Source organism: Chlorocebus sabaeus, chromosome 28, assembly GCF_047675955.1.
Source record: "Chlorocebus sabaeus isolate Y175 chromosome 28, mChlSab1.0.hap1, whole genome shotgun sequence".
Lineage (NCBI taxonomy): Eukaryota > Metazoa > Chordata > Mammalia > Primates > Cercopithecidae > Chlorocebus > Chlorocebus sabaeus.
Window position 1 is genome coordinate 9,651,101 of NC_132931.1, and position 24,005 is coordinate 9,675,105.

The 24,005-nt window shown below is 49.0% G+C and overlaps 1 protein-coding gene and 1 non-coding gene across 4 annotated transcripts in view; both read left to right on the top strand.

The window, feature by feature from the left end:
* POR (cytochrome p450 oxidoreductase) overlaps positions 1 to 24,005 on the top strand; it is a 74,662-nt gene that overhangs the window by 27,211 nt on the left and 23,446 nt on the right. For all 3 annotated transcript variants that reach the window (XM_008018368.3, XM_073012694.1, XM_037990474.2), the window contains exon 2: positions 14,099 to 14,290. In XM_008018368.3, coding sequence (XP_008016559.2) covers positions 14,103 to 14,290 — 188 coding nt within the window. In that variant the 5' untranslated portion in view covers positions 14,099 to 14,102. The remainder of the gene's footprint in view (positions 1 to 14,098; positions 14,291 to 24,005) is intronic.
* LOC119621406 (small nucleolar RNA SNORA14) lies at positions 4,405 to 4,539 on the top strand. Its single transcript, XR_005237967.1, has one exon. It is a non-coding gene; the product is annotated as a small nucleolar RNA SNORA14 (small nucleolar RNA).

Consider the following 24,005-nt stretch of genomic DNA (forward strand, 5'->3'; position numbering starts at 1 on the left):
TGGCATGATCTTGGCTCACTGCAACCTTCACCTCCTAGGTGCAAGTGATTCTCCTGTCTCAGCCTCCAGAGTAGCTAGAATTACAGGGGTGCGCCACCACACTTGGCTAATTTTTGTATTTTTAGTAAGGATGGGGTTTCACCAATGTTGGCCTGGCTGGTCTCAAGCTCCTGACCTCAAGTGATACACCCGCCTCGGCCTCCCAAAGTGTTGGGATTATAGGCGCGAGCCACTGCACCCGGCCTTCTTCACTCTTAATGTTGTTATCATATAGTGATGGGGTCTTGCTCTGTTGCCCAGGCTGGAGTTCAGTGGTGCTAACTGCAACCTCAACCTGCAGGGCTCAAATGATTCTCCTGCCTTAGCCTCCCAAGTAGCTGGGACTACAGACCTGAGCCAATGCTCCCTGCCTCTTTACTCTTATTTTATTTTATATTTATTTATTTATTAAGATGGAGTCTCACTGTGTTGCCCAGGCTGGAGTGTGATGGTGTCATCTTGGCTCACTGCAACCTCTGCCTCCTGGATTCAAGTGATTCTTCTACCTCAGCCTCCCAAGTACCTGGGATTACAGGCACATGCCACCATGCCTGGCTAGTTACTTTTGTATTTTTAGTAGAGACGGGGTTTCGCCATGTTGGCCAGGCTGGTCTCAAACTCCTGACCTCAGGTGATCCACCCACCTCAGCCTCCCAAAGTGCTGGGATTACAGGCGTGAGCTGCTGTGCCTGGCTTACTCTTATCTTAGATATCACGCTAACAAACAGCTGATTTCCCAATTTATGCAGATTCAAAGCAGCCAATTACAAGTGGGTGAGAGACTTTTGAAAAAACGTAGGCACTCTCATGGCTGGGCGCGGTGGCTCACACCTGTAATCCCAGCACTTTGGGAGGTCGAGGTGGGTGGACCACGAAGTCAGGAGATTGAGACCATCCTGGCTAACACGGTGAAAACCCATCTCTACTAAAAATACAAAAAATTAGCCAGGCGCAGTGGCGGGTGGCTGTAGTCCCAGCTACTTGGGAGGCTGAGGCAGAATGGTGTGCACCCGGGAGGCGGAGCTTGCAGTCAGCCGAGATCTCGCCACTGCACTCCAGCCTGGGCAACAGAGCGAGTGAGACTCTGTCTCAAAAAAAAAAAAAAAAAAAGAAAGAAAAGAAAAAACATAGGCAGTCTCATAATGGTGAGAGTCATCCTGCCTCAAGAAAAGACAAACACTATCAACAAAAAAGATGCAGGGGCCGAGTGTGCTGGCTCACACCTGGAATCCCAGGACTTTGGGAGGCCAAGGTGGGAGGGTTGCTTGAGCCCAGGAGTTTGAGACCAGCCTGGGCAACCAAACGAGACCCCATCTCTGCCGAAACAAAAGTTGTTTTTTTTTTTTTTTTTTTTTTTGAGACGGAGTCTCGCACTCTCGCCCAGGCTGGAGTGCTGTGGCGCGATCTCGGCTCACTGCAAGCTCCACCCCCCGGGTTCACGCCGTTCTCCTGCCTCAGCCTCCCGAGTAGCTGGGACTACAGGCGCCCGCCACCACACCTGGCTAATTTTTTTTTTTTTTTTAAGTAGAGACGGGGTTTCACCATGTTAGCTAGGATGGTCTCGATCTCCTGACCTCGTGATCCGCCCGCCTCGGCCTCCCAAAGTGCTGGGATTGCAGGCTTGAGCCACCGCGCCCGGCAACAAAAGTTTTTTAAAAAAATTTGCTGGGTGAGGTGTTTCATACCTGTACTCTCAGCTACTTGGGAGGCTGAGGTGGCAGGATGGCTTGAGGCCAGGAGTATGAAGGTACAGTGAACTATGATTATGCTACTGCTCTCCACCCTGTGTGACAGAGTGAGACCCTGTCTCTTAAAACAAGCAAACCAAAAAGATGCAGGAACCTAAGATCCCACAGCCTGGGTTCCCTCTGGGTGCAGGCAACCTCTCCTGCCTCTTGAGGCCCTGAGTATGTTGTACAATGACACGCTGGCTGAATAGACTACAAAAGGAACCCCGCAGGGACTCGAGACAGCATGGACATGGTTCACATATTCCAGAAGTATTTCTCTAGCTGTGTAGAATTTTAGAGCTGAGGATGATCCTTGATTGGTGACTAGCTCCATATTGCTTTATGGAGAAGAAACCTGAGGCCCGGGAGGTCAAGTAACCTGCCCAGACTCCCACAACCAGAGCCTGTGGCATCTAGACTGCTCAGTCAATGCAGAGCTCCAGTAACTAGGTGCACTTCAGTTATCTGGAGTAGGCGCTAATAACTTATTTCCTGTCAGAGGCCAGGTAATAAATATTTTTTAGGCTTTGCATGCCAAGAAGTAAAATCTAGGATATTATATGTAACAAGAGAGGCAACAAGCGTCCACAATTTTTGTTGATGAAATTCAAATAAGGCTGATTGCAGTGGTTCACACCTGTAATCCCAGCGCTTTGGGAGGCCAAGGTGGGAGAATTGCTTGAGCCCAGGTGTTTGAGGCCAGCCTGGGCAACTTAGACCCTGTCTCTGTATTTTAAAATATATATTTTTAAAAGAAATTCAAGTAATAACTAATAACAGTTGAGTGTAAGTTTTTAATACAGGTTTGTTAATAAGAAGAATGGAATGATTTTTGTAGGGATAACAGTTTTGGGCCAGGTGCCCATGGCTCACACCTCTAATCCCAGCACTCTTGGAGGCTGAGGTGGGAGGATCGCTTGAATCCAGGAGTTTGAGACCAGCCTGGGCAACATGGCTAAACCCTGTCTCTACAAAAAAATGTTAAAAAATTAGCCAGGCATGGTAGGTAGTATGCACCTGTAGTCCCAACTACTGTGGAGACTGAGGTGGGAGGATCACTTGAGCCCAGAAAGTTGAGGCTGGAGTGAGCTGCGATTGTGCCACTGCACTGCAGTCTGGGTGACAAAGCAAGACCCAGTCTCAAAAAAACAGAAAACGGAAAACAATTTTGTTTCATTGGGGTTCTCAGTTAGTGTTCCCAAACATCAAAATCTGTTGCAAATACCCACCTGTCAGTGCTCATCTGTAATGAGATTGTATAGGTGACATCTTCGAAAATAGCTTTTCACACAAATAGGTACTGCCAAGTTATATTAAGGAGCATAAATTTTGATGGAGCATATTCATCATTGGAAGACAGCATTCATAGGATTTTTTTTTAGATTCCCCTCTTGATATTTGCCTTTTTGCATTATTGCATTGCAGATCAGCCACTTCCAGTTGAAAGTTAGATGAGAGCTGCTCAGTTGTACAGTTAAATGGATTTTAAATATAGGAATTTCCTTCATACTTAGATCAAGATCTGAAAAATGCTGCTAGGGCTAGAACTGTGGTTTGAGCTCAAAAAAATGTGCAAAGTTTTCTCACTTGTTTTAACCTTGACAGTCTAGGAATTGTATGATGCAGATTGACATTACTTGTGATTAATACAAGGTTAATTTCATTGAAATGACTTTACCACAATATAAATTTTGCATATAACTGCTGTTTTGCCTTATAATTTTAGATTGGCCTCATTAAGAAACATCAAGTCTGCAGCAAAAGCCAATTTCCAAAGTCATTTAGTATTTGGTAATAGTGGTTGAGGGCAGTTCTTTCTTTTTTCTTTTTCTTTTTTTTTTGAGATGGAGTCTCGCTCTGTCGCCCAGGCTGGAGTGCAGTGGTGTGATCTCAGCTCATTACAACCTCTGCCTCCCAGTTTCAAGTGATTCTCCTGCCTCAGCCTCCTGAGTAGCTGGGACTACAGGCATGTAACACCACAGCCAGCTAATTTTTTGTATTTTTAGTAGAGATGGGGTTTCACCGTGTTAACCAGGATTGTCTTGGTCTCCTCACCTTGTGATCTGCCCGCCTCGGCCTCCCAAAGTGCTGGGATTACAGCACCGTGCTCAGCCCTTTTTTTTTTTTTTTTTTTTAAAGACTAAGAGGGCAGTACTTTTCAGTTATTCTTGTTCAGAGAAGTTTTAGTATTCACTCTGAGCTCAAAATATTCACACCAGACTTTACCACTGCTAAGCTGCTGAGCTGCTATATGGTAGAACAGTTAGGATATTCAGCTTCTATTTTTGACAAAAATCCTAAGACCAACTTAGGTTAAGTCTGTGAGAGCAAATACTGTTGACATTCCCTTGTTTGATCACATATAATAGTTTCAAATTTTTTGCGTGGATCTGCTGGTGAATAATATAGTGAACAGTCATAGGCTCCAACTAAGTCTTTTTCTGCCCCCCACATTCATTATAACACATCTTAGTGGATTCCACCTCAGATAGTACTAAACTTTTCTCAACTTCTTTGAAAATGCTCTTATTTTTAGTTGTTTCATGCTAATTCTTCAAATTTGGCATTGACTCCCCAAGTAAATAACAACTGAAAAGTATTGGTAATGTCTTGCGATTCATCAAGAGCCAAGGAATTGCATTCTTAAACCCTCTTGGTGGCTTTCCTCTAAATGCTTCCAGGATATTAGCGAATGCTATAGAAATTGCAGGGAAGTCCAAAGGGCTGCGCTTCTCCTGTGGCTCAGTCTTATTTCATACCTGCGACATCTTTTAAGGGAAATTTGCAAGAGGGAGAATTATCAACTTAAAAAAAAATAGCCAAGGAAACCTCGACTCTTCAAGGAAGCAAGGAAAACTACTCTCCTTGGAAGTGACATCAGAGGAGGCCCAGTGCAAGTCAGAACTTCACCACCACTGGGCGGAACCAGGGAACCCCACCCCATGTGTCAGTTCAGACCATCTGGGGAGGAGTAATGCAGTACTCTTCCCTTTCCAAGCTAGGGTTTGTCAGCGGAGGCCCAGGAGGGAGACTGAATCTTGCCTGACAGCAATGAATTGATACCTTCCTTCCCTATCAGCAGGGTGACAGAGAATATTTAATAAAATCAAAAGAGGCTGGGTGCAATGGCTCACACCTATAATCCCAACACTTTGGGAGGCCAAGGTGGGTGGATCACTTGAGGCCAGGAGTTTGAGACCAGCCCCAGCAACATATTGAGACCCTGTCTCTACTAAAAATACAAAAAAAAAAAAAAAAAAAAAAAAAATTAGCCAGGTGTGGTGGCATGTGCCTGTAATCACAGCTACTCTGGTGGCTGAGGCACGAGAATCACTTGAACCTGGGAGGCAGAGGTTGCAATGAGCTGAGATCACACAATTGCACTCCAACCTGGGCAATAGAGACTCTTGTCTCAAAAATAAAATAAAATTAAAATTAAATAGGCTTAAATAAGATTCAGGATCTTAAAGTACTCAGAATGCCCAGGATACAATAAAATTCAATCACTATACCAAGAGCCAAAGAACTCTTAACTTGAATGAGAAAAGACAGTCAACAGACACCAGCATCAAGATGACACAGATGTTGAAATTAAACAACATATAAAGAAGAATGAAAGAGATGTCTTAGAACCGAAACATACAATAGCCAAAATAGGAAACTGAATGGATGACTCCACAGCAAAATGGAGAAGACAGAAGAGAATTCGTGAACTTGAAGTTAGAGTAGTAGAAATTACCTAACCCAAACAACAGAAACTAGACTAAAAACCAAAACAAAACAAATGAACAGAGCCTCAGGATTTTGTGGGACTAATAAAAGATCTAACTTTCATGTCACCAAAGTCCCAGGAGAAGAAGAGAAAGAGAGTGAGGCTGAAAAGTTATTTAAAAAATAATGGTGGCCGGGCACAGTGACTCACTCCTATAATCCCAGCACTTTGGGAGACCGAGGCGGGCAGAATCCCAGGAGTTCGATACCAGACTGGGCAATGTGGCAAAACCCTGTCTCTACTAAAAATACAAAAATTAGCCAGGTGTGGTGAGGCACACCCATAGTGCCACCTACTTGGGAGGCTGAGGCAGGAGGATCCCTTGAGCCCAGGGAGTTGAGGCTGCAGTGAACCGTGATTGTGCTACTACACCTCCAGCCTGGGTGATAGAGCGAGACCTTGTCTCCTTAAAAATAAATAAATAAATGAAAAGTTGCTGTATTTTGTAAAAGACATAAATCTACAGATTCAAGAAACAACCTCACAGAAGGTAAACACAAACCTGCACCAACATCTCAGTATGGATAATAAACTTCCTGGGCACTCTGGCTATGGAGCAATCTGTTTGAGTCACTCTTGGACACTGCTTTTTAATAGGTCACCTTGGAGAGTGTAGTGTTCCCCGAGCACCTCTCAGTCTCTGGGGGTTGTGCTGTCAGGCAACAGTAGGGTATGGTTCCATGAAGCCACTAAACCTTGGCAGAGGGGTTTGTGAACCCAAATGACCCCGCTCCCCCTGCAGGCAGAAGGTGGATGCCAGAGTCTTGTCTCGGTGGCCGTGATGTGACAGTGACAGTCAGCTAAAGGGCTGACTAAATTACATGTTTTATTTCTCTTTCCTTCCTTGTTACTGCTTTGATTGGGGTGTCTGACTCATGCCAGTATCAGTGCTGAGTTGGTTGCTCGATCTTGTTTGCTGACCAGAAGTTGCAAACAGCAAATGCAAAACTGCAAATACTTCCTGGAAGACAACCTGTTCCAGTGTTGCAAACGGTTGGCCTCAGAGAGCCCTTATGTTCTTACGTCATTCTCCCTTTCAGAAGCTGGTGAGGCTCCCGCCAGTGCCCCCCAGCCTGTGTGCCCCCTGGTTTGTTTGTCCATCTTGCTCGGTGGTGTGTGGGACTGGAGCTGTTGCCCTTGATTGCCACCTTGGCAGGAATCAGTCAGCTACTGAAATTGACAAGGAATCGTGGTCAAGCTATACATGCATAGTTTTTACCCTTCTCTGTCTGTATGCTGTATTTTATAATAATGAAAACTTATGTAGAGACCTAACTTATAATAAAAGATCAAGTCAGATCTGCTCTATTTAGAGTTGGGGAGATGTGTTTGGCTGGTATTTTGACATATGCCTTTTTCTGTGCCTAATTTTTTTTTGAGACAGGATCTCACTCTGTTGCCTAGACTAGAGTGCAGTGGTGTGACTATGGTTCACTGCAGCCTCAACCTCCTGGGCTCAAGTGGTCCTCCTACCTCAGCCTGCCACATAGCTGGGACTACAGGTGCGCACCATCACACCTGGCTAATTTTTGTATTTTGTGGTAGAACTGGGGTTTTGTCATGTTGCCCAGGTTGGTCTCGAACTGCTGAGCTCAAGCAGTCTGCTCGCCTTGGCCTCCCATAGTGCTGAGATTACAGGCATGAGCCATCGCACCCAGCTCTGTACCTAATTTTACAGATGAGAACATCCAAAGCCTTCTGTTCGTAAGGGATGTGTCTGGGATCCCAGCCAGCTGGTGTGGCAAGAGCCTGGTCTAGTTCTTGTTTGCTGCTTGGACTGATACTGTCTTTGGCCACATGAGCTTGTCCCCTGTTCCTTTTGCTGACGGTATAAAGAAGAAACTCAGAGATTAAAGCCTCTTTCAGGGCAGAAGGCTCACGCAGGCTTCCAGAACCTCCTCGGAGTGCCTGTAGGGACTACCTGATCTGGAAGAGAGTTGTCAGTCAAGACATACAGAGTTTTCCCATCAGAGTATTTGGTATAGCAGAAGTGGCTCCCAAACTGTGCCAGGGCACTGCAGCAAACTCGCAAGTCTCATTCGCAGATGCGGCAGATGTTCAATTCTGTTGAACTCCATGCGCAGTGCTAGCTTGGGACAGTTCACAGTTCCAACGTGAGATCCGTGCTGCGTTCCTTCTTAGGATTTTACATCTTTGCGAAGCTGGGTTTGCAGTGGTTGTTCGGACCTAACTACTTTACACGTGAAACTGTTAGGCATTTTTTTTGGCCTACGGGTACCGTGAAAAATTTGGTGAGATAGAGGGGCGCCACAAACGAAGGACATTTGGGATCTGTCCAGACAGGCACACTAGAAGCCCAACGTGTATTTTGTTTGTTTATTGATTGATTGGGACAGAGTCTTGCTTTGTTGCCCAGGCTGGAGTGCAAGTGGCACGATCTTGGCTCACTGCAACCTCCGCCTCCCGGGTTCAAGCGATTCTCCTGCCTCAGCCTCCTGAGTGACTGGGATTACAGGCACATGCCACCACGCCTGGCTAATTTTTGTATTTTCAGTAGAGATGGGGTTTCACCATGTTGGCCAGGCTGGCCTCAAACTCCTGACCTCAAGTGATGTGCCTGCCTCAGCCTCCCAAAGTGCTGGGATTATAGGTGTGAGCCACCGTGGCCAGCCCCAAAGTGTGTTTTAAATCTTTACACTTAATGTTTTTGATTCCTGCACATTTTATGTTGCATGTATCATAATACATTCACCAATTCCCTTCATTCCCTTGAGTAGTTATTGCGCACTGGATTCTGCGCCAAGGAAGTGTGTGCTGGGGAGGTGATGGTGGAGCTGAGGTCTGAAGAATGAGTACGAACTTTGAGAGGAGGATCATCTCAGACACCTGTCAGGCTCTGGGGCAGGACCACAAAGGTGCAAGCTGGAGAGTGGCTCAGGGTGGGGCTGGAGAGATGGTGGGTGTCTGTGTGTGCATCAAGGGGAAAATGGTTAAGTTTCTTAACCCGGGGACTCATTTGTGGCCTCAGCCCCCAGGTACATTGCTTGGATCCTGGGATTCCTCCAAGCTTAACCTCCTTGAGAGGCCTTCCTTTCCCACCGCGTGCCAGACATAGAGGTGCCTGAGATGCTGCTCTTCCCTCCAGGAGCTCACACCGAGTGAGAGAGAGACCCATGTCTTAAGTAGAGGGCGGTGAGCACAGCCCGCTGGGAAGCTGGCCCTATTTCTCGTTTTGCCCCTCGGGTGAGGTGCTTACCCCTTGTAGCCTCATCTGTAGCTCAGGGCCTTGGATAAAGTGATGGCTGAGTCCTTCCTGCCACACCTGTCTTCTCTCAGAAGTAGTTTGATATTTCAGAGTCAAAGCTGCTGGGAACATTCTCGTTCTGTGGAGCCTCCAGGCTGAGCGCTGGGAGTGCCCAGTGTGCTGGTCGGGGCTGGGAGGCACTCAGGGTCAAGCGCCACCCCTGTTGGCTGCAGGGAGTCAGTCACAGCCTCGAGGAGCAGCCCCTGTTCCTTTCTGTGGTGTCGCGCGTTGGTTTCCTTAGCTGCGTGAGACTGTGTGGTCCTGACTCAGAACTCAGGGAAGACGCTGAAAGAAGCTAGGAGTGCAAGTGTTAAAGACAGGCAGTGTGAAGAGGAGGGAATAGAGTCGGCCTCGCAGACTGTCCTGATGGAGTTGTAGTGTGGTTTTCAGATTATAAAGGCATTCCATAGTCTGTAAGCCAAGCACTGCCAATCCAGGTACCCGAAAATCAGAAGGTTCTTGCCTTCTGATCACATGTTTATTTACTCAGCAAATCAACATAAATGCTCATATGCCGGTCTGTGAACTAAGCCAAGTCCCTGCCCTTGTAGGGCTGACCCTCTAGTCAGGGAGATAGCCAGTGGTGGGGTAACGTATAATATAATTTCAGGTAGGGATAAGCTCCGTTGAGGGTCAGAGGGTGGGGATTGTGGCCAGGGGGCAGTTGTAGATTCTGTTCTCAGGCAAAGTCTCTCTGAGATGGTGACATCTGAGCAGAAATTTAAATAAGGGAGTGAATTTTGCAAATAACGAGATGGCCATGTGCAAAGGCCCTGAACCAGAAGGAGACCGGTGTGACCTGCAAGGTGTGAAGAAGGGGAGCGTAGTAACAAATGTGGGTGGTAGGAGACCAGGCGCGGTGGCTCACACCTGTAATCCCAGCACTTTGGGAGGCCGAGGTGGGCGGATCATGAGGTCAGGAGATGGAGACCATCCTGGCTAACACGGTGAAACCCCATCTCCACTAAAAAATACAAAAACATTAGCCAGGCGTGGTGGCGGGTGCCTGTAGTCCCAGCTACTCCGGAGTCTGAGGCAGGAGAATGGCGTGAACTCGGGAGGTGGAGCTTGCAGTGAGCCGAGATCATGCCACTGCACTCCAGCCTGGGAGACAGCGCAGACTCCATCTCAAAAAAAAAAAAAAAGAAATGTGGGTGGTGGGAATGTGGCTTCCAAGGGCCAGATCGTAATGGGCCTCATGAGCTATATAAGGACTTCAGGGCTTTGTTGTTGTTTTTGAGATGGGTCTCGCTGTGTCACCCAGGCTGGAGGAGTGGCATGATCGCAGCTCATTACAACCTCCGCCTCCCAGGTTCAAGCGATTCTCCTGCCTCAGCCTCCCCAAGTAGCTGGGACTGCAGGCACACGCCACCACGCCTGGCTAATTTCTGTATTTTTAGTAGACAGAGTTTTGCTATGTTGGCCAGGCTAGTCTTGAACACCTGACCTCGTAATCTGCCCGCCTCGTCCTCCCAAAGTGCTGGGATTACAGGCGTGAGCCACTGTGCCCGGCCACTTTAGGTTTTTGTATGAAGTATGATGTGAAGACATTTCAGGGTTTTTGTTGTTGTTGTTTTTTGAGGTGGAGTCTCACTCTGTTTCCCAGGCTGGAGTCTGGAGTGCAGTGGTGTGATCTCGGCTCACTGCAACCTCCGCTTCCCAGGTCAAGTGATTCTCCAGCCTCAGCCACCTGAGTAGCTGGGATTACAGGTGTGCGCCACTGCATCTGGCTAATTTTTGTATTTTTAGTAGAGACAGGGTTTCACCATGTTGGCCAGGCTTGTCTCAAACTCCTGACCTCAGGCGATCTGCCTGCCTCGTCCTCCCAAAGTGCTAGGATTACAGGCATGAGCCACCGCGCCCGGCCCATCTCAGGGTTTTGATCAGGGAGGGGACATGACCTGCCTTTTTTTTTTTTTTGGAGACGGAATCTCGGTCTGTCACCCAGGCTGGAGTGCAGTGGTGCGATCTTGGCTCACTGCAAGCTCTGCCTTCTGGGTTCACACCATTCTCCCGCCTCAGCCTCCCTCCTCTGTAGCTGGGACTACAGTCCCTCCTGTAGCTGGGACTACATGCGCCTACCACCATGCCCAGCTAATTTTTTGTATTTTTTTTTTTTTTTTTTGTAAGTAGAGACAGGGTTTCAGCGTGTTAGCCAGGATGGTCTCAATCTCCTGACCTCGTGATCCACCCACCTCGGCCTCCCAAAGTCCTGGGGTTATAGGCGTGGGCCACTGTGCCTGGCTGACCTGACTTCCTTTGTAAAGCATCCCCCTGGCTGCTGTGTGGGGAATGGCACGTCCGTCAGGAGTCTCTTGCGGTGATTACGTGGGTGCAGATGTGCCGTTAACCTCACTCCCAGCGTCGTCGATTTATTAGTAGAAACTGCCATGAGTTATGCAGTCAGCTTGAGCCTGTGTCGAGAAGGACTTCGCTTCATGGGCATTAGATCTCTTCTGGAAAATGAGGGGACCGGTCACTTGGGGAATTAGAAGGGAGGAGGGTGAGGGACAGGCAGCGCAGGTTTCTTGGCTGCTGCCTTGTGATAGATAACAGCTAGACAGCTAGGGGAGTTCCTCTGTCACCATAGCACTCCCAACTGGTTCCAGTCAGGCCCTGAGTGTCTGCTGCCTCATGATTCTGCGGGACGAGTCCTTCCAGAATCTGTCAAAGCAGATCCTAAATGCCTCTCTGTCTGGTTCTATGAAAATGTGACAGGTGGCTCATAAGCTTGACAGAGATCCTGATATGACTAGCGTTAAGCAAATATTAAATGTGTTAATAAGATTAAATATAAATGGTTTTCTCTGGGGACAACAGAATTCACTTTGTCCTTTCATGTCATATGAAAAAAGCTGGCCAGGTGCGGTGGCTGATGCCTGTCATCCTACCACTTTGGGAGGCAGGCGGATCACGAGGTCAGGAGTTTGAGACCAGCCTGACCAACATGGTGAAACTCTGTCTTTGCTAAAAATACAAAAATTAGCCGGGTGCAGTGGCGTGTGCCTGTAATCCCAGCTGCTCAAGAGGCTGAGGCAGGAGAATCGCTTGAACCCGGGAGGCGGAGGTTGCAGCGAGCCGAGATCGCACCACTGCACTCCAGCCTGGGTGACAGAGTGAGGCTCCGTTCCCCCCCGCCCCGCCAAAAAAAAAATCATATCAAAAAAGCCAAATTGAGGCCGGGCAGAGTGGCTCACGCTTGTAATCCCAGCACTTTGGGAGGCCGAGGTGGGTGGATGACCTGCGGTCAAGAGTTTGAGACCAGCCTGGTTGACATAGTGAAACCCCGTCTCTACTAAAAATACAAAATCAGCCAGGAGTGTTGGCGGGCACCTGTAGTCCCAGGTACTCTGGAGGCTAAGGCAAGAGAATCACTTGAACCCGGGAGGCAGAGGTTGTCATGAGTTGAGATGGCGCCATTGCACTCCAGCCAGGGTGACAGAGAGAGACTGTATCTCAAAAAAATAAAATAAGAAAGAAAGAAAAAAGCTAAATTGAGACGAACTCAAACCATTGGAAAAGCATCTCAGATTAGTGAGAAAGCAAAGACCCAGGCTCGCGGGCCTGTCCTGAATGGCCTGTTCTCAGCAGGTTGTGTAGGGGTAGACCGATGCCCACAACCCTCGGATGCCCTAGCTTCCCAGACCAGCCCTGTGGTTTCCTGGTGACAGTGACAGCCATTGGCAGTCAGCTAGAACATGGTCTCTCATTGCCTAATTGCTGACACATGACTCAGGCTTTCCTGATTGAGTCTGGGTGCTCTGCTTGTGGTGAAAGAACCCAGTCGGTCATCTCTGTGATTGCAAAATGGAATGGTGTGAACTTCAGGGCTGAACCAGCCTCCTCGGTAAGCAGCTGAGGCTGCTGTTTCAGGGACTCTTACTTGGACCTTTGTTGACTCATGTCAGATCTGCCTATCAGGTGTCGGTGGTGGAAGGACCAGTTGAGCATCTTTCGAGGGAACTAGGCTGGTGACATGGGGGTTCCCCAAGACTGCCTCTGATTCAGTGATTCACCAGGACTCACGGAACTCAGGAAAGCTTTTTGCCTACGATGACAGTTTATTACAGCAAAATGATGCAAATTAAAATCAGGAAAGGTCAAGGGCACATAAGGCAGAGTCCAGGAGAGGCCAGGCCTGAGTGTCCAGGTGGTCACACCCAAGTTTCCATCGTTGCTGGTCACACTTAATTCTCCCAGCAACGATGTGTGAGAGCACCTGTGAAGAACTGACACCCAGGGAAGGTCACCCAAGCCAAGGTTTCCGGGGTTTTTATTGGTGGGTCAGTTGTGTAGGCGTGGAGCGTCTGGGTCTGAAGGCTTACGTATTCCATCTCCAGTACCCACAGACATCGGACCGATACAGCGCAATTCGAAACCCCAGGCACAGGGCCTCATGCCTGTAATCCCAGTGCTTTGGGAGGCCAAGCCAGGGGAACCACTTGAGCCCAGGGGTTTGAGACCAGCCTGGGCAACATAGCGAGGCCCTGTCAGTAGAAAAAAAATTTAAAAATGAATGCAGTGGCGCACCCCAGTAATCATAGAAGTTCTACTTGGAAGGCTGAGAGGATCACTCGAGCCCAGGAGTTTGAGGCTACAGTGAGCTGTGGTCGCACCACTGCACTCCAGCCTGGGTGACAGAGCAAGACTCTGTCTCTTAAAAAAGACAAACAAAAAAAGACACCCAGGCATAGGAAAGCAGGCGTTCACCATACATCTCATTGTTAACAGGAACTGTCTTCATAGCCCAAGGTCTTAGGAACACAGAGTCACTCTTGCCAGGCAGGATAGTCCAAGGCTCGTGAATATCAGGAGCCACTCAAGGGCCAGGCCTGGAGACTTTGGGAGCACGCAGGATTTAGGGCAACCCCAGCCAGCCACACAGTTGGGGAAAGGGTTTGCTGCAAAGTGGTCCTGTCTCACGTGGATTCCCTGCCGCCACCGTGCAGTGTCCTTGTGGGATTGGAGGAAGTTCCAGCACACTGAGTCAGTGGCTGTCTTTCTGTCTGTCTGCCGGGGACCCAGTCCCAGCTGCAGCCTTAGCTTGCACCCCAGGACCACGCTGGGCTGGTGCTGACACCACTGGGGGCCGTCTATTGTGTCAGCCTCAGTCCAAGGCTGTGGCTGTCTTGGCAGGAGCCTGGCTTAGTGAGCTGCTCCTCCTACCCAGTGCAGTGACCAGTTTCTGCAGCCCCAGGGGCATGAGTCCCAGCATTCAGGTGGGCACCCCAGCCAGCCTCAGGGGCATCCTGCTCCCCTGTGCTGACATCTGCTGTTTCTGTCTCCTAACAGTTTCATGATCAACATGGGGGACTCCCACGTGGACACCAGCTCCACCGTGTCCGAGGCGGTGGCCGAAGAAGTATCTCTTTTCAGCATGACGGATGTGATTCTGTTTTCAGTCATCGTGGGCCTCCTAACCTACTGGTTCCTCTTTAGAAAGAAAAAAGAAGAAGTCCCCGAGTTCACCAAAATTCAGACATCGTAAGTGCCACCTCTCAGCCTCCTCTCTCTGTCCCTCTTCTGTCACCATTCCGAGCAGTGTCCTGCCCGCGGGCCTCAGGCTGAAAGAAGCAAGGTTCCTTGTAGCATTTTGGGCGACTCTTGGGTTTTGCCTTCTTGCTAGATTGTGCTTCAGCTCTCCCTTAATCATCTCCTATGTGGGGTTTATAAGGCCCTTTTCTATCTGCTGTTTATTTGACCTTCAGAGGAAGCATTCCGAAAATGACACCAGTTTTCAGATTAAGAACCGGGGACTCAAGGGTGTTAACGGGCCTGCCAAGGTCATGAGCCAGCAATAGCAGCACTAGAGCTGGAACCCTTTTTGCCCTTTTATTTATTTATTTGGAGACATGGTCTCACTGTATTGCCCAGGCTGCAGTGCAATGGCAGTGGCATGATGAAGGTTCACTGCGATCTCCACCTCCCAGGCTCAGGCAATCTTCCCACCTCAGCCCCCCAAGTAGCGGGGACTAAAGGTGTGCATCACTGTGCCCAGCTAATTTTTTTTATTTTTTATTTTTTATTTTTTGAGGCGGAGTCTTGTTCTTTCATCCAGTCTGGAGTTCAGTGGTGTGATCTCAGCTCACTGCAACCTCTGCCTCCCCGGGTTCAAGTGATTCTCTTGCCTCAGCCCCCTGAGTAACTGGGATTACAGGTGTGAGCCACCACGCCCAGTCAAGTTTTGTTTTTTTTTTAATAGAGACAGGGATTCGCTGTGTTGCCCAGGCTGATCTTGAACTCCTGGACTCAAGTGATCCGCACACCTCGGTCTCCCAAAGTGTCGGGATTACAGGCATGAGCCACAGTGCCCAACCTAGAATTGGCATTTTATTAAAGTCTTTTAAGGCTATAGCCACCTGGAACGCTGTGTGCTAATGAGCACAAAATCTCTGGACAGGCCTTATTTTGTTGCTCTTTTAAACTTTTCATGAAGCTTCCTTTTAAGAATAAGTGAAAAAGATGGATTCGTTAAAAGAAAAACGTTAAGGAAATAATAGTACAGATGGTATGTAGATAGGAAAAAATGATACCGAAGGTCTGCCTAAGTGACTGCATCCCTGTGTCTCCAAGATTGATTTCCATAAGCCACACGGAAAAGTCATTCTCCAGACTTTAGGGTCTTGCAGCCACAATCACTTCCTGTGGTTATGCTTGGCTGTGTTTAACACCAATCTTAGATTGCAGAGGCCTGCGGCCAGGTTTGAGTGGGGACCTGCCAGGTCAGGTCCGGGCTGAGGGAACTCCAGGGGCACGGGCCTGCTGCATTCAGGGACTCCCTGGATTTGGCAAGGGGCAGGTCTTCAGGGGCAGGATTGGGAGCCATTCTCAGACCAGAACCCCTTTCATTCTGTCTATCTGCAGGGGACCCAGTCCCAGCTGCAGCCTTAGCTTGCACCCCAGGACCATCCTGGGCTGGTGCTGACACCAGTGGGGGCCGTCTGTCATGTCAGCTCCAGTCCAAGGCTGTGACTGTCTTGGGAGGAACAAGCCACATGGAAAAGTCATTCTCCAAGGCTGGGCATGGTGAAGCATGCAGCTCACATAAAATCCCAATTCCCTATTCCAAGCTGGGTATCAGCCTTTCCCGCCAGAATACTTAAAGCCTTCACACAGTAAAGCAGATATTCGCGCAACACAATTCTCATACCATGCACAGGGAATTAGTTTTACATCTTTAAAAACTGGGTTCAGGGCCAGGCTCAGTGGCTCACGTCTGTAATTCCAGCACTCTGGGAGGCCGAGGTGGGAGAAATCACCTGAGGTCAGGAGTTCGAGACCAGCCTGGCCAACATGGCGAAACCCCGTCTCTACCAAAAATACAAAAACTAGCTGGGCATAGTGGTGCACACCTGTAATTCCAGCTACTAGGGAAGCTGAGGCAGGAGAATCGTTTGAACCCAGGAGGCAGAGGTTGCAGTGAGCAAAGAATGCACCACTGCACTCCAGCCTAGGAGACAGAGTCCATCTCAAAAAAACAAACAACAACAATAAAAAAACTGAGTTCAATCTTATCTCCATCATTGACTTACTGAGCAAATATTTCCTAAGGGCCTACCTGCGTGTCCCAGACACTATCTTAAAGGCGTGTGGCCGCAGCTGTGAAGAAAATACATGAATGCTGTCTTCATCAAGCTTACACTCTAGTGGTGGGTGAACCCTGGGCAAGACCTTACCCTCATTCTACCTCAGTTTCCTCATCTGCCAAATGGAGGCAGTAGTCCCAGTCTTGTGGGGCTTTTGTCTTAAATGAGGAAGAGTTTGTAAACTCACCTAGCACTGTCCCTGAGGGATAGGAGCTGTGTAGTATTTGCATTGATTGTATTTTATGCCAGGCACTATGACGGGTACGATAAGGACCACAGAGCTGGCATTTACGTTAAGGAAGCTGGAAAATGAGGGTGTTGCAACATACTTTTTTTTTTTTTTGAGACGGACTTTTGCTGTTGTCACCCAGACTGGAGTGCAGTGGCTCAGTCTCGGCTCACTGCAACCTCCGCCTCCCGGGTTCCCATGCCTCAGTCTCCCGAGTACCTGGGGCTACAGGCACAAGCCACCACGCCCGGCTAATTTTTGTATTTTTAGTAGAGATGAGGTTCACCATGTTGGCCAGGCTGGTCTCAAACTCCCAACCTCAGGTGAGCCGCCTGCCTCTGCCTCCCAAAGTGCTGGGATTACAGGCGTGAGCTACCGCGCCCAGCCACAACATACTTTTTAGAAATGCCTTGTGAACTGCTTTATCCTACATTGTCTAATCAGGGCCTCCTTGCAACAGCGCCGTGCGTTAGGCAGCGTGGGTCGCCTCATTTCTGCTCTCAGGGGTTATGGGACGTGCCCGGGGCCAGATGCCTGGGAGGTTGCAGGGCCAGGCTGGAGAGACAGGCTTTGCCAGCCCTAAGAGAAGGAATTCCCTCTGGTGTGGGGATTGGACCATGTCCTGCCGGAGGGGTGTTGGGCAGGTTCTTAAAGGGAGAGCCACACCCTGATGCTGAAAGGACTTTAGAGCAGAGGGCCTGAGATAGGAAGGGCAGATCCGCTGGAATCCAGCCCATCTTGACCAGGGCTGGTACACGGTGCCTTCCTGGTGTGGAATAGTACTTTCGATTAAAAAAAAAAAAAAAAAAAAGCATAGTACTCAAGATAAAGAGACCAGGGTCCAGGACCCAGCTCCTGAACTGGCCCTCGTTCCCTCATCTGTAAAATGGAAGTTCTGCGCCCCCGCCCTGAGTGAGGGCGTGGGTGGGCCCTGGGAGCCTGCAGAGCTGCCACCAAGGGAGGCAACATTCCTCTCATAGCTCCTCTGTTCTCACATCACCTCCCTGGCCTTATAAGATGAACTTGAAGTAAAACCCATAGACTGTGGGAGCTGTGGGGTCCCAGAGCACTTGTATTTTGTTGATTCTCACTGTTTCTCTTCGCCAGGATGCTGAAACTCTGTTCCCTCCACCTCATCATGATCTTCTAACCTTATGTGTGTGGAAGTCTGCAGTTTCCAGAGTCTTTTCTCTTTCCTCATTAAATCACGTTGGATACTTGCTGTGGCCAGGGCTTTTACCTGTACACTGCACAAGAGAAATATTTCTAGTACCATGGCTAAATTCTGGACCCTGAAGTTGGGTGACTGAGGTTGAGTCCTGACTCTCCCACATTAGCCATCTGACATTGGCCAGGTGACTTCATCTTTTCAAGTCTGTGTCCCCAACTGTAAGCTGGAGGTAGTAATAGTACTTGCCTCATAAGGCTGTGAAAACTGAGTTAATCAATCATAGAGCTCTTTGTTCAGTTCCTGGTGCGTAGTAGGCTCTCAGATGTTATCGATTGTTACTATTTATTTTTATTTTTTTGAGGCAGGGTCTCACTCTGTCGTTCAGGCTGGAATACACTGGCATGATCCCGTCTCACTGCAACCTCCGCCTCCCAGGCTCAAGAGATCCTCCCACTTTGGCCTCCCAAGCAGCTGGGACTACAGGCATGCACCTAATTTAGGCATGCACCTTAGCTAATTTTTGTATTTTTTGTACAAATGGGCATCTGACCATGTTGCCCAGGCTGGTCTGCAACTCCCAGGCTCAAGCAATCTGCCTACCTCGGCCTCCCAAAGTGTTGGGATTATAGGTATGAGCCACCGTGCCTGGCTGTGTGTTATTATTTTTAACCTTTTTATTAATATCATCTCCAATCTTACAAGAGCCCTTCCATGAAGTCATTAACAGCCCATTTGCGGATGAAGAAACCGAAGTGCCAGGGATTACGGAGTTTGCCCAAGGCCACCTAACTTCTAAGTCACGGCGGAGTTGGCTTTTGAATGAAATCGGCAAGCTCCACAAGCCATGTTTTCTGTACTTTGCCATGCTGCTCCTAATTTAGTGTTAATAGGCCTCCTAAGATAGTGTTAGTCTCCTAAAATAGTGTTAATAGGCCTGGCATGGTGGCTCACGCCTGTAATCCCAGTTCTTTGGGAGGCTGAGGCACAAAGATCGCTTGAGCCAGGAGTTCAAGACCAGCCTGAGCAACATAGGGAGACCCCATCTCTACAATAAACAATAAAAAGGATAGTGTTGGTTGTTAATTACCCATAAGGAGAGTATTCCTTATCTGACGTGCTTGTGGCCAGAAGTGTTTCAGATTCTGGACTTTGGAATGTTTGCATTATGCTCACCAGCTGAGCATTTCTCATCTGAAAATCTGAAATGCTCCAAAGATTCTTCCCTTTGAGGATCATGTTGATGCTCAAAAAGTTTCAGATTTCAGACTTTTAGATTAGGGACATTCAGCCTGTAGATGTTATTTTACAAAGCAGGAAGTTGGATGTAGTGGTTCACACTTGTGATCCCAGCTCTTTGGGAGGCCAAGGCAGGAGGATTGCTTAAGCCCAGGAGTTCAAGACCAGCCTGGGCAACATAGCAAGACCCTGTCTCTATAAAAAATATGAGAAAACTTAGGCTCAGGAAGGTCACCTAACTGATACAGCCAGGCCTCAAGCCTAGACCTCCTACCCTAAATCCCACATCAGTGTCCCTGGCTACCTGTATTTCAGTGAGCACAGGTGATTTATAGCAACAGAACTGTGGGGAGTGATAGGGCTTAGCATGGGGAGAGTATGTGGTCCAGGGCTATATCAGGAATTTTCACCATGATTTCTGGTGGCTTCTAGAATTGGCATTTATTTATTTTGTTTTAGAGACAGGGTCTCGCCCCGTCACCCAGGCTGGAGTGCAATGGCATGATAATCAGTTCACTGCAACCTCGGCCTCCGGGGCTCAAGCAATTCTCTTGCTTCAGCCTCCTAGGTTGCTGGGATTACAAGCACCCACCACGATGCCCGGCTAATTTTTGTATTTTTGGTAGAGATGGAGTTTCACCATGTTGGCCAGGCTAGTCTCAAACTCCTGACCCCAAGTGATCCATCCACCTGGGCCTCCCAAAGTGCTGGGATTACAGGTGTGAGCCACTGTACCGGGCCAAACACATTAAAAAAAAAACTTGGTGGGATTTTTGTTGGAATCGGATTGAATCTGTAGATTAATGTAGGAAGAGTTGACATCCTATAATATTGAGTCTTCTATTCCATGAACATTGTTTTTTCCCTCCCAGGAGGTCTTTTGGACTGTTTGTAACAGCAATTAATGTGATCTCCCAAAGTGCTGAGATCACAGGCGTGAGCCACCGCTCCCGGCCTAATTTTTTTTTTTTTTTTTTAAAGACAGGGTCTCACTCTGTTGCCTAGGCTGGGTCTTAACCTCCTGGCCTCAAGCAGTCTCCCTGCCTCAGCCTCGCAAAGTTCTGGGATCACTCACTGGGTAGGATCCAAAGTCCCACAGGATCCAGGGCTCCTGTGGGCTCTCTCTCCTGTGGGCCCGGCAGCTTTGCTCACCCGTGTGGAGCAACACCGCATGGCGTGCCCTCTTGGTGATGGAATTTGTATTTTTGCCTCCCATGGCGCAGAGAGCGTCCCATTTCTGTCTGGGTCCCTACCTTACTGCAGGGCCGCCTGTCGGAGGGAAGCTCCTCAGAGAATGGCCGTTGAATTAACCAAGGCTAAATCTGTATGTGTGACTGACTCTAGGGAAACCTGTGGCCTCCAGGCTGGGGTTGGCTTACACAGTATTTTTTAAAAATATATTTTAATTAGAACATTTAAAGGTGTGGCAATGTCAGGCCTGGTGTGGTGGCTCATGTCTGTAATCCCAGCAGTTTGGGAGGCTGAGGCAGGTGGATCACATGAGGCCGGGAGTTCGAGACCAGCCTGGCCAACATGGCAAAACCCTGTCTCTACAAAAAATACAAAAAGTAGCTGGGCATGGTGGCGCGTGCCTGTAATCTCAGCTGCTCAGGAGGCTGAGGCAGGATACGCGCTTGAATCCAGGAGGTGGAGGTTGTGGTAAGCTGAGATCATGCTGCTGCACTCCAGCCTGGGCAACAGAGTGAGACAAAAAAAAAAAGGCAATATCAAATGAAAACTCAGGCTTATAGCTTCCTAAAAAAAAAAAAAAAAATCAGAAGATCTGATCATACTGGACCCATGGTGGTGCCCACAAGGTGTGGGGCAGCTAAGCAGCAGCCCTGTTCTGCACAAGGCCTGTGTGCTGCGTTCACCCTGACCCTCTGGCCAGCTCAGGCTGCTGTGCTCATGTTGCCTCCACTGGCCCTGAGAAGCTCTGCAGCACCCCCTGCACCTCTGCTTTGCTCCTGGAACGCGAGAGTGCTTTGAAGAAAAATAAACCTCCTTATGGAACATTTCAGACACCAGAGTGTAGGGCACAGGAGGGTGGACCCCATATGCCTCCAGCCCCCAGTTTTCATAACTACCCACTCCTTGCCAATCTTGTTTCTTTCCGTTGCCCCCCTGCCGCACCAGTCCTGGATTATTTTAATGCAATCCCCAGATGTCATATTTCATCAGGAAATATTTCAGTCCTCTAAAATTCAAGGACTCGAGGGGCATGGCAGCTCATGCCTATAATCCCAGCACTTTGGGAGGCCGAGGCAGGAGAATCCCTTGAAGCCAAGTGTTCGAGATCAGCCTGGACAACATAGCAAGACCCCGTCTTTACAAAAAATACAAATATTAGCCAAGTGTGGTGGCTTATGCCTGTGGTTCCAATTACTCAGAAGGCTGAGGTGGGAGGATCACTTGAGCCCAGGAGGTTGAGACTGCAGTGAGCCATGATTGTGCCACTGCACTCCAGCCTGGACGGCAGAGTGAGACCTTGTCTCAAAAAAAAAAGTAGGCCGGGCGCGGTGGCTCACGCCTGTAATCCCAGCACTTTGGGAGGCCGAGATGGGCGGATCACGAGGTCAGGAGATCGAGACCATCCTGACTAACACGGTGAAACCCTGTCTCTACTAAAAATACAAAAATTAGCCGGGCGCGGTGGCGGGCGTCTGTAGTCCCAGCCACACGGGAGGCTGAGGCAGGAGAATGGCGTGAACCCGGGAGGCGGAGCTTGCAGTGAGTGGAGATTGCGCCACCGCACTCCAGCCTGGCGACAGAGCGAGACTCCGTCTCAAAAAAAAAAAAAAAAAAAAAAAAGTAAACTTCAAGGATTCTCCTTTTTGAACATAACACAGTGCCATCTTCACACCTTGCAAGTCAACAGTAATTCTTCAGCATCGTTACATACCCAGACAACATTTATTCATAGTTCCCTGATTGACTGATCAATGTTTGATTTTAACAGTTTTTGTTTGTTTAATTCAGGATCTAAACAAGACCTATACCCTGCAGTTGATTAATAAATCTTTCTTTTGGGAGAGGTCAGGTATATTACAGTATAATTTACATACAGTAAGATGTCCCCCTCCCTCCCTTTTTTTGAGACAGGGTCTTGCTCTGTCACCTAGGCTGGAGTGCAGGGGTGTGATCAGGGCTCACTACAGCCTCTGCCTCCCAGGCTCAAGGGGATCGTCCCATCTCAGCCACCTGAGTAGCTGGGGCTACAGGCATGTGCCACCACACTTGGCTAATTTTTCTTTTTAATTTTAGTAGAGACAAGGTCTCACTACGTTGCCCAGGCTGGTCTTGAACGTCTGAGTTCAAGCGATCCTCTTGCCTCAGCCTCCCAAAATGCTAGGATTAGGATTACAGGCATGAGCCACTGCACTGGGCCAAAATTTTCCTTTTTAAGTGCACAATTTCATGAGTCTTGACAGATGTATGTGATTCTATATTAAGTGTCACATTCGAGATCTAGAACATTTCATCACTCCAAAACGTTCCTGTCCTACCTCTTTGCAATCATTCTCCTCCACCTGGTAATCAGCCTCTGGCAACTGCCAATCTTATTTCTGTCCCTGTAGTTTAACCTTTTCCGAAGCATCACGTAAATGGAATGATAGCGCCACAGGCTGCTGTGCCAGAGGGTTCTCCTTAGCGACACGTCAGATCCCTTTCCATTCCTAAGCTTCTCTTCCATCCCGTTTCTTCTTTGAAACATCATTTGTATCACCGTTTCCCACAGTCTGGATTTTCCTGATGACGTCCCCCTGGAGATTGCTTTTGAAAAGCCACAAAAGATCTCGTTTTCCTGAGTGACCTTCCTTTTGGGGCCTGCTCTTGACAGAAAGCCCAGGAGAGCTGGGGATCTGGGCTGCCAGCATCACATGTGTCTATTTTTCATCTCCTGAGTGCCAGCAGATGGGACGTGGATCCAGGGGTCTTGTCACATCCAGTTCAGGGTCACTTTCTCTGTAGTGAGGTCCTTGGCTCCACCGAGCATGAAAAGAGAAACACAAATGAGACTGACAAAGAGGAAAGCACGAGGGGAAGCCTGTGGCCTCGAGAGTAGACGGTGCAGGGGGCCCGCTGCCTCCCGCTGCTGTGGGAACGGCCAGAACATGGGTCAGGATGTTTCCGCCACTTCTGCAAGCACAGCTCTGGGTTTTCTGCTGTCACCTGACCTCCAAAGGGGCCTCACCTCCTCTCCTTCCTTTCCTGGTCCCTGATGCGACGGGGGTGGTTTCTGTCACTCTGACAAGTGCTTGAAACTCCAGACTCGGGCTGTCGGGAACTGCCTTGCAGAGCGCATGGCGTCTGACCTCCTGACTTCACTGGGCCCTGTCCGGGTGCAGGAGGGGGAGCTGTGGATGGCACGGTGGGACACATGCTCTACTGGCCTGGGGGTAGTGGGAATGCAGAGGAGGGGCACCCGCCACTGGGGGTGTGTCAGGGATGAGATGCCCCCACAGGAGCCTGGGAGGCCAAGTAGGAGGCTGGGGGAGAGCTGCCTGTGCAGAGGCTGGGAGGCGAGGACACACACGGCTGCTCTGAGGGAGCCACGTGCTGGTGGAGCCCAGGCACAGGTCACCAAGGGAGTCGGGTCGTGGGGGGTCAGAGGTCATAAAAGGTGTTGGGGTCACCAAGGAATTCGGGTCACGGAGGGAGCAGACACAGGAGAGCATCTTAGAGGGCCTTGGGACCTTCCAAGGTGTATGGATTTTTTCCCCAGCTTTATTGAGGTATAAATGACAAAAAATATATGTATTTTTCAGAGCATGTAAGTTTTTTTCTTTTTGTTTCTGAGATGGGTTCTTACTCTGTGGCCCAGGCTGGAGTGCAGTGGTGCAGTCTTGGCTCACTGCAACCTCTGCCTCCCGGGTCCAAGTGATTCTCCTGCCCCAGCTTCCCGAGTAGCTGGGAGTACAGGTGCCTGCCACCACGCCCAGCTGATTTTTGTATTTTGAGTAGAGATGGGGTTTC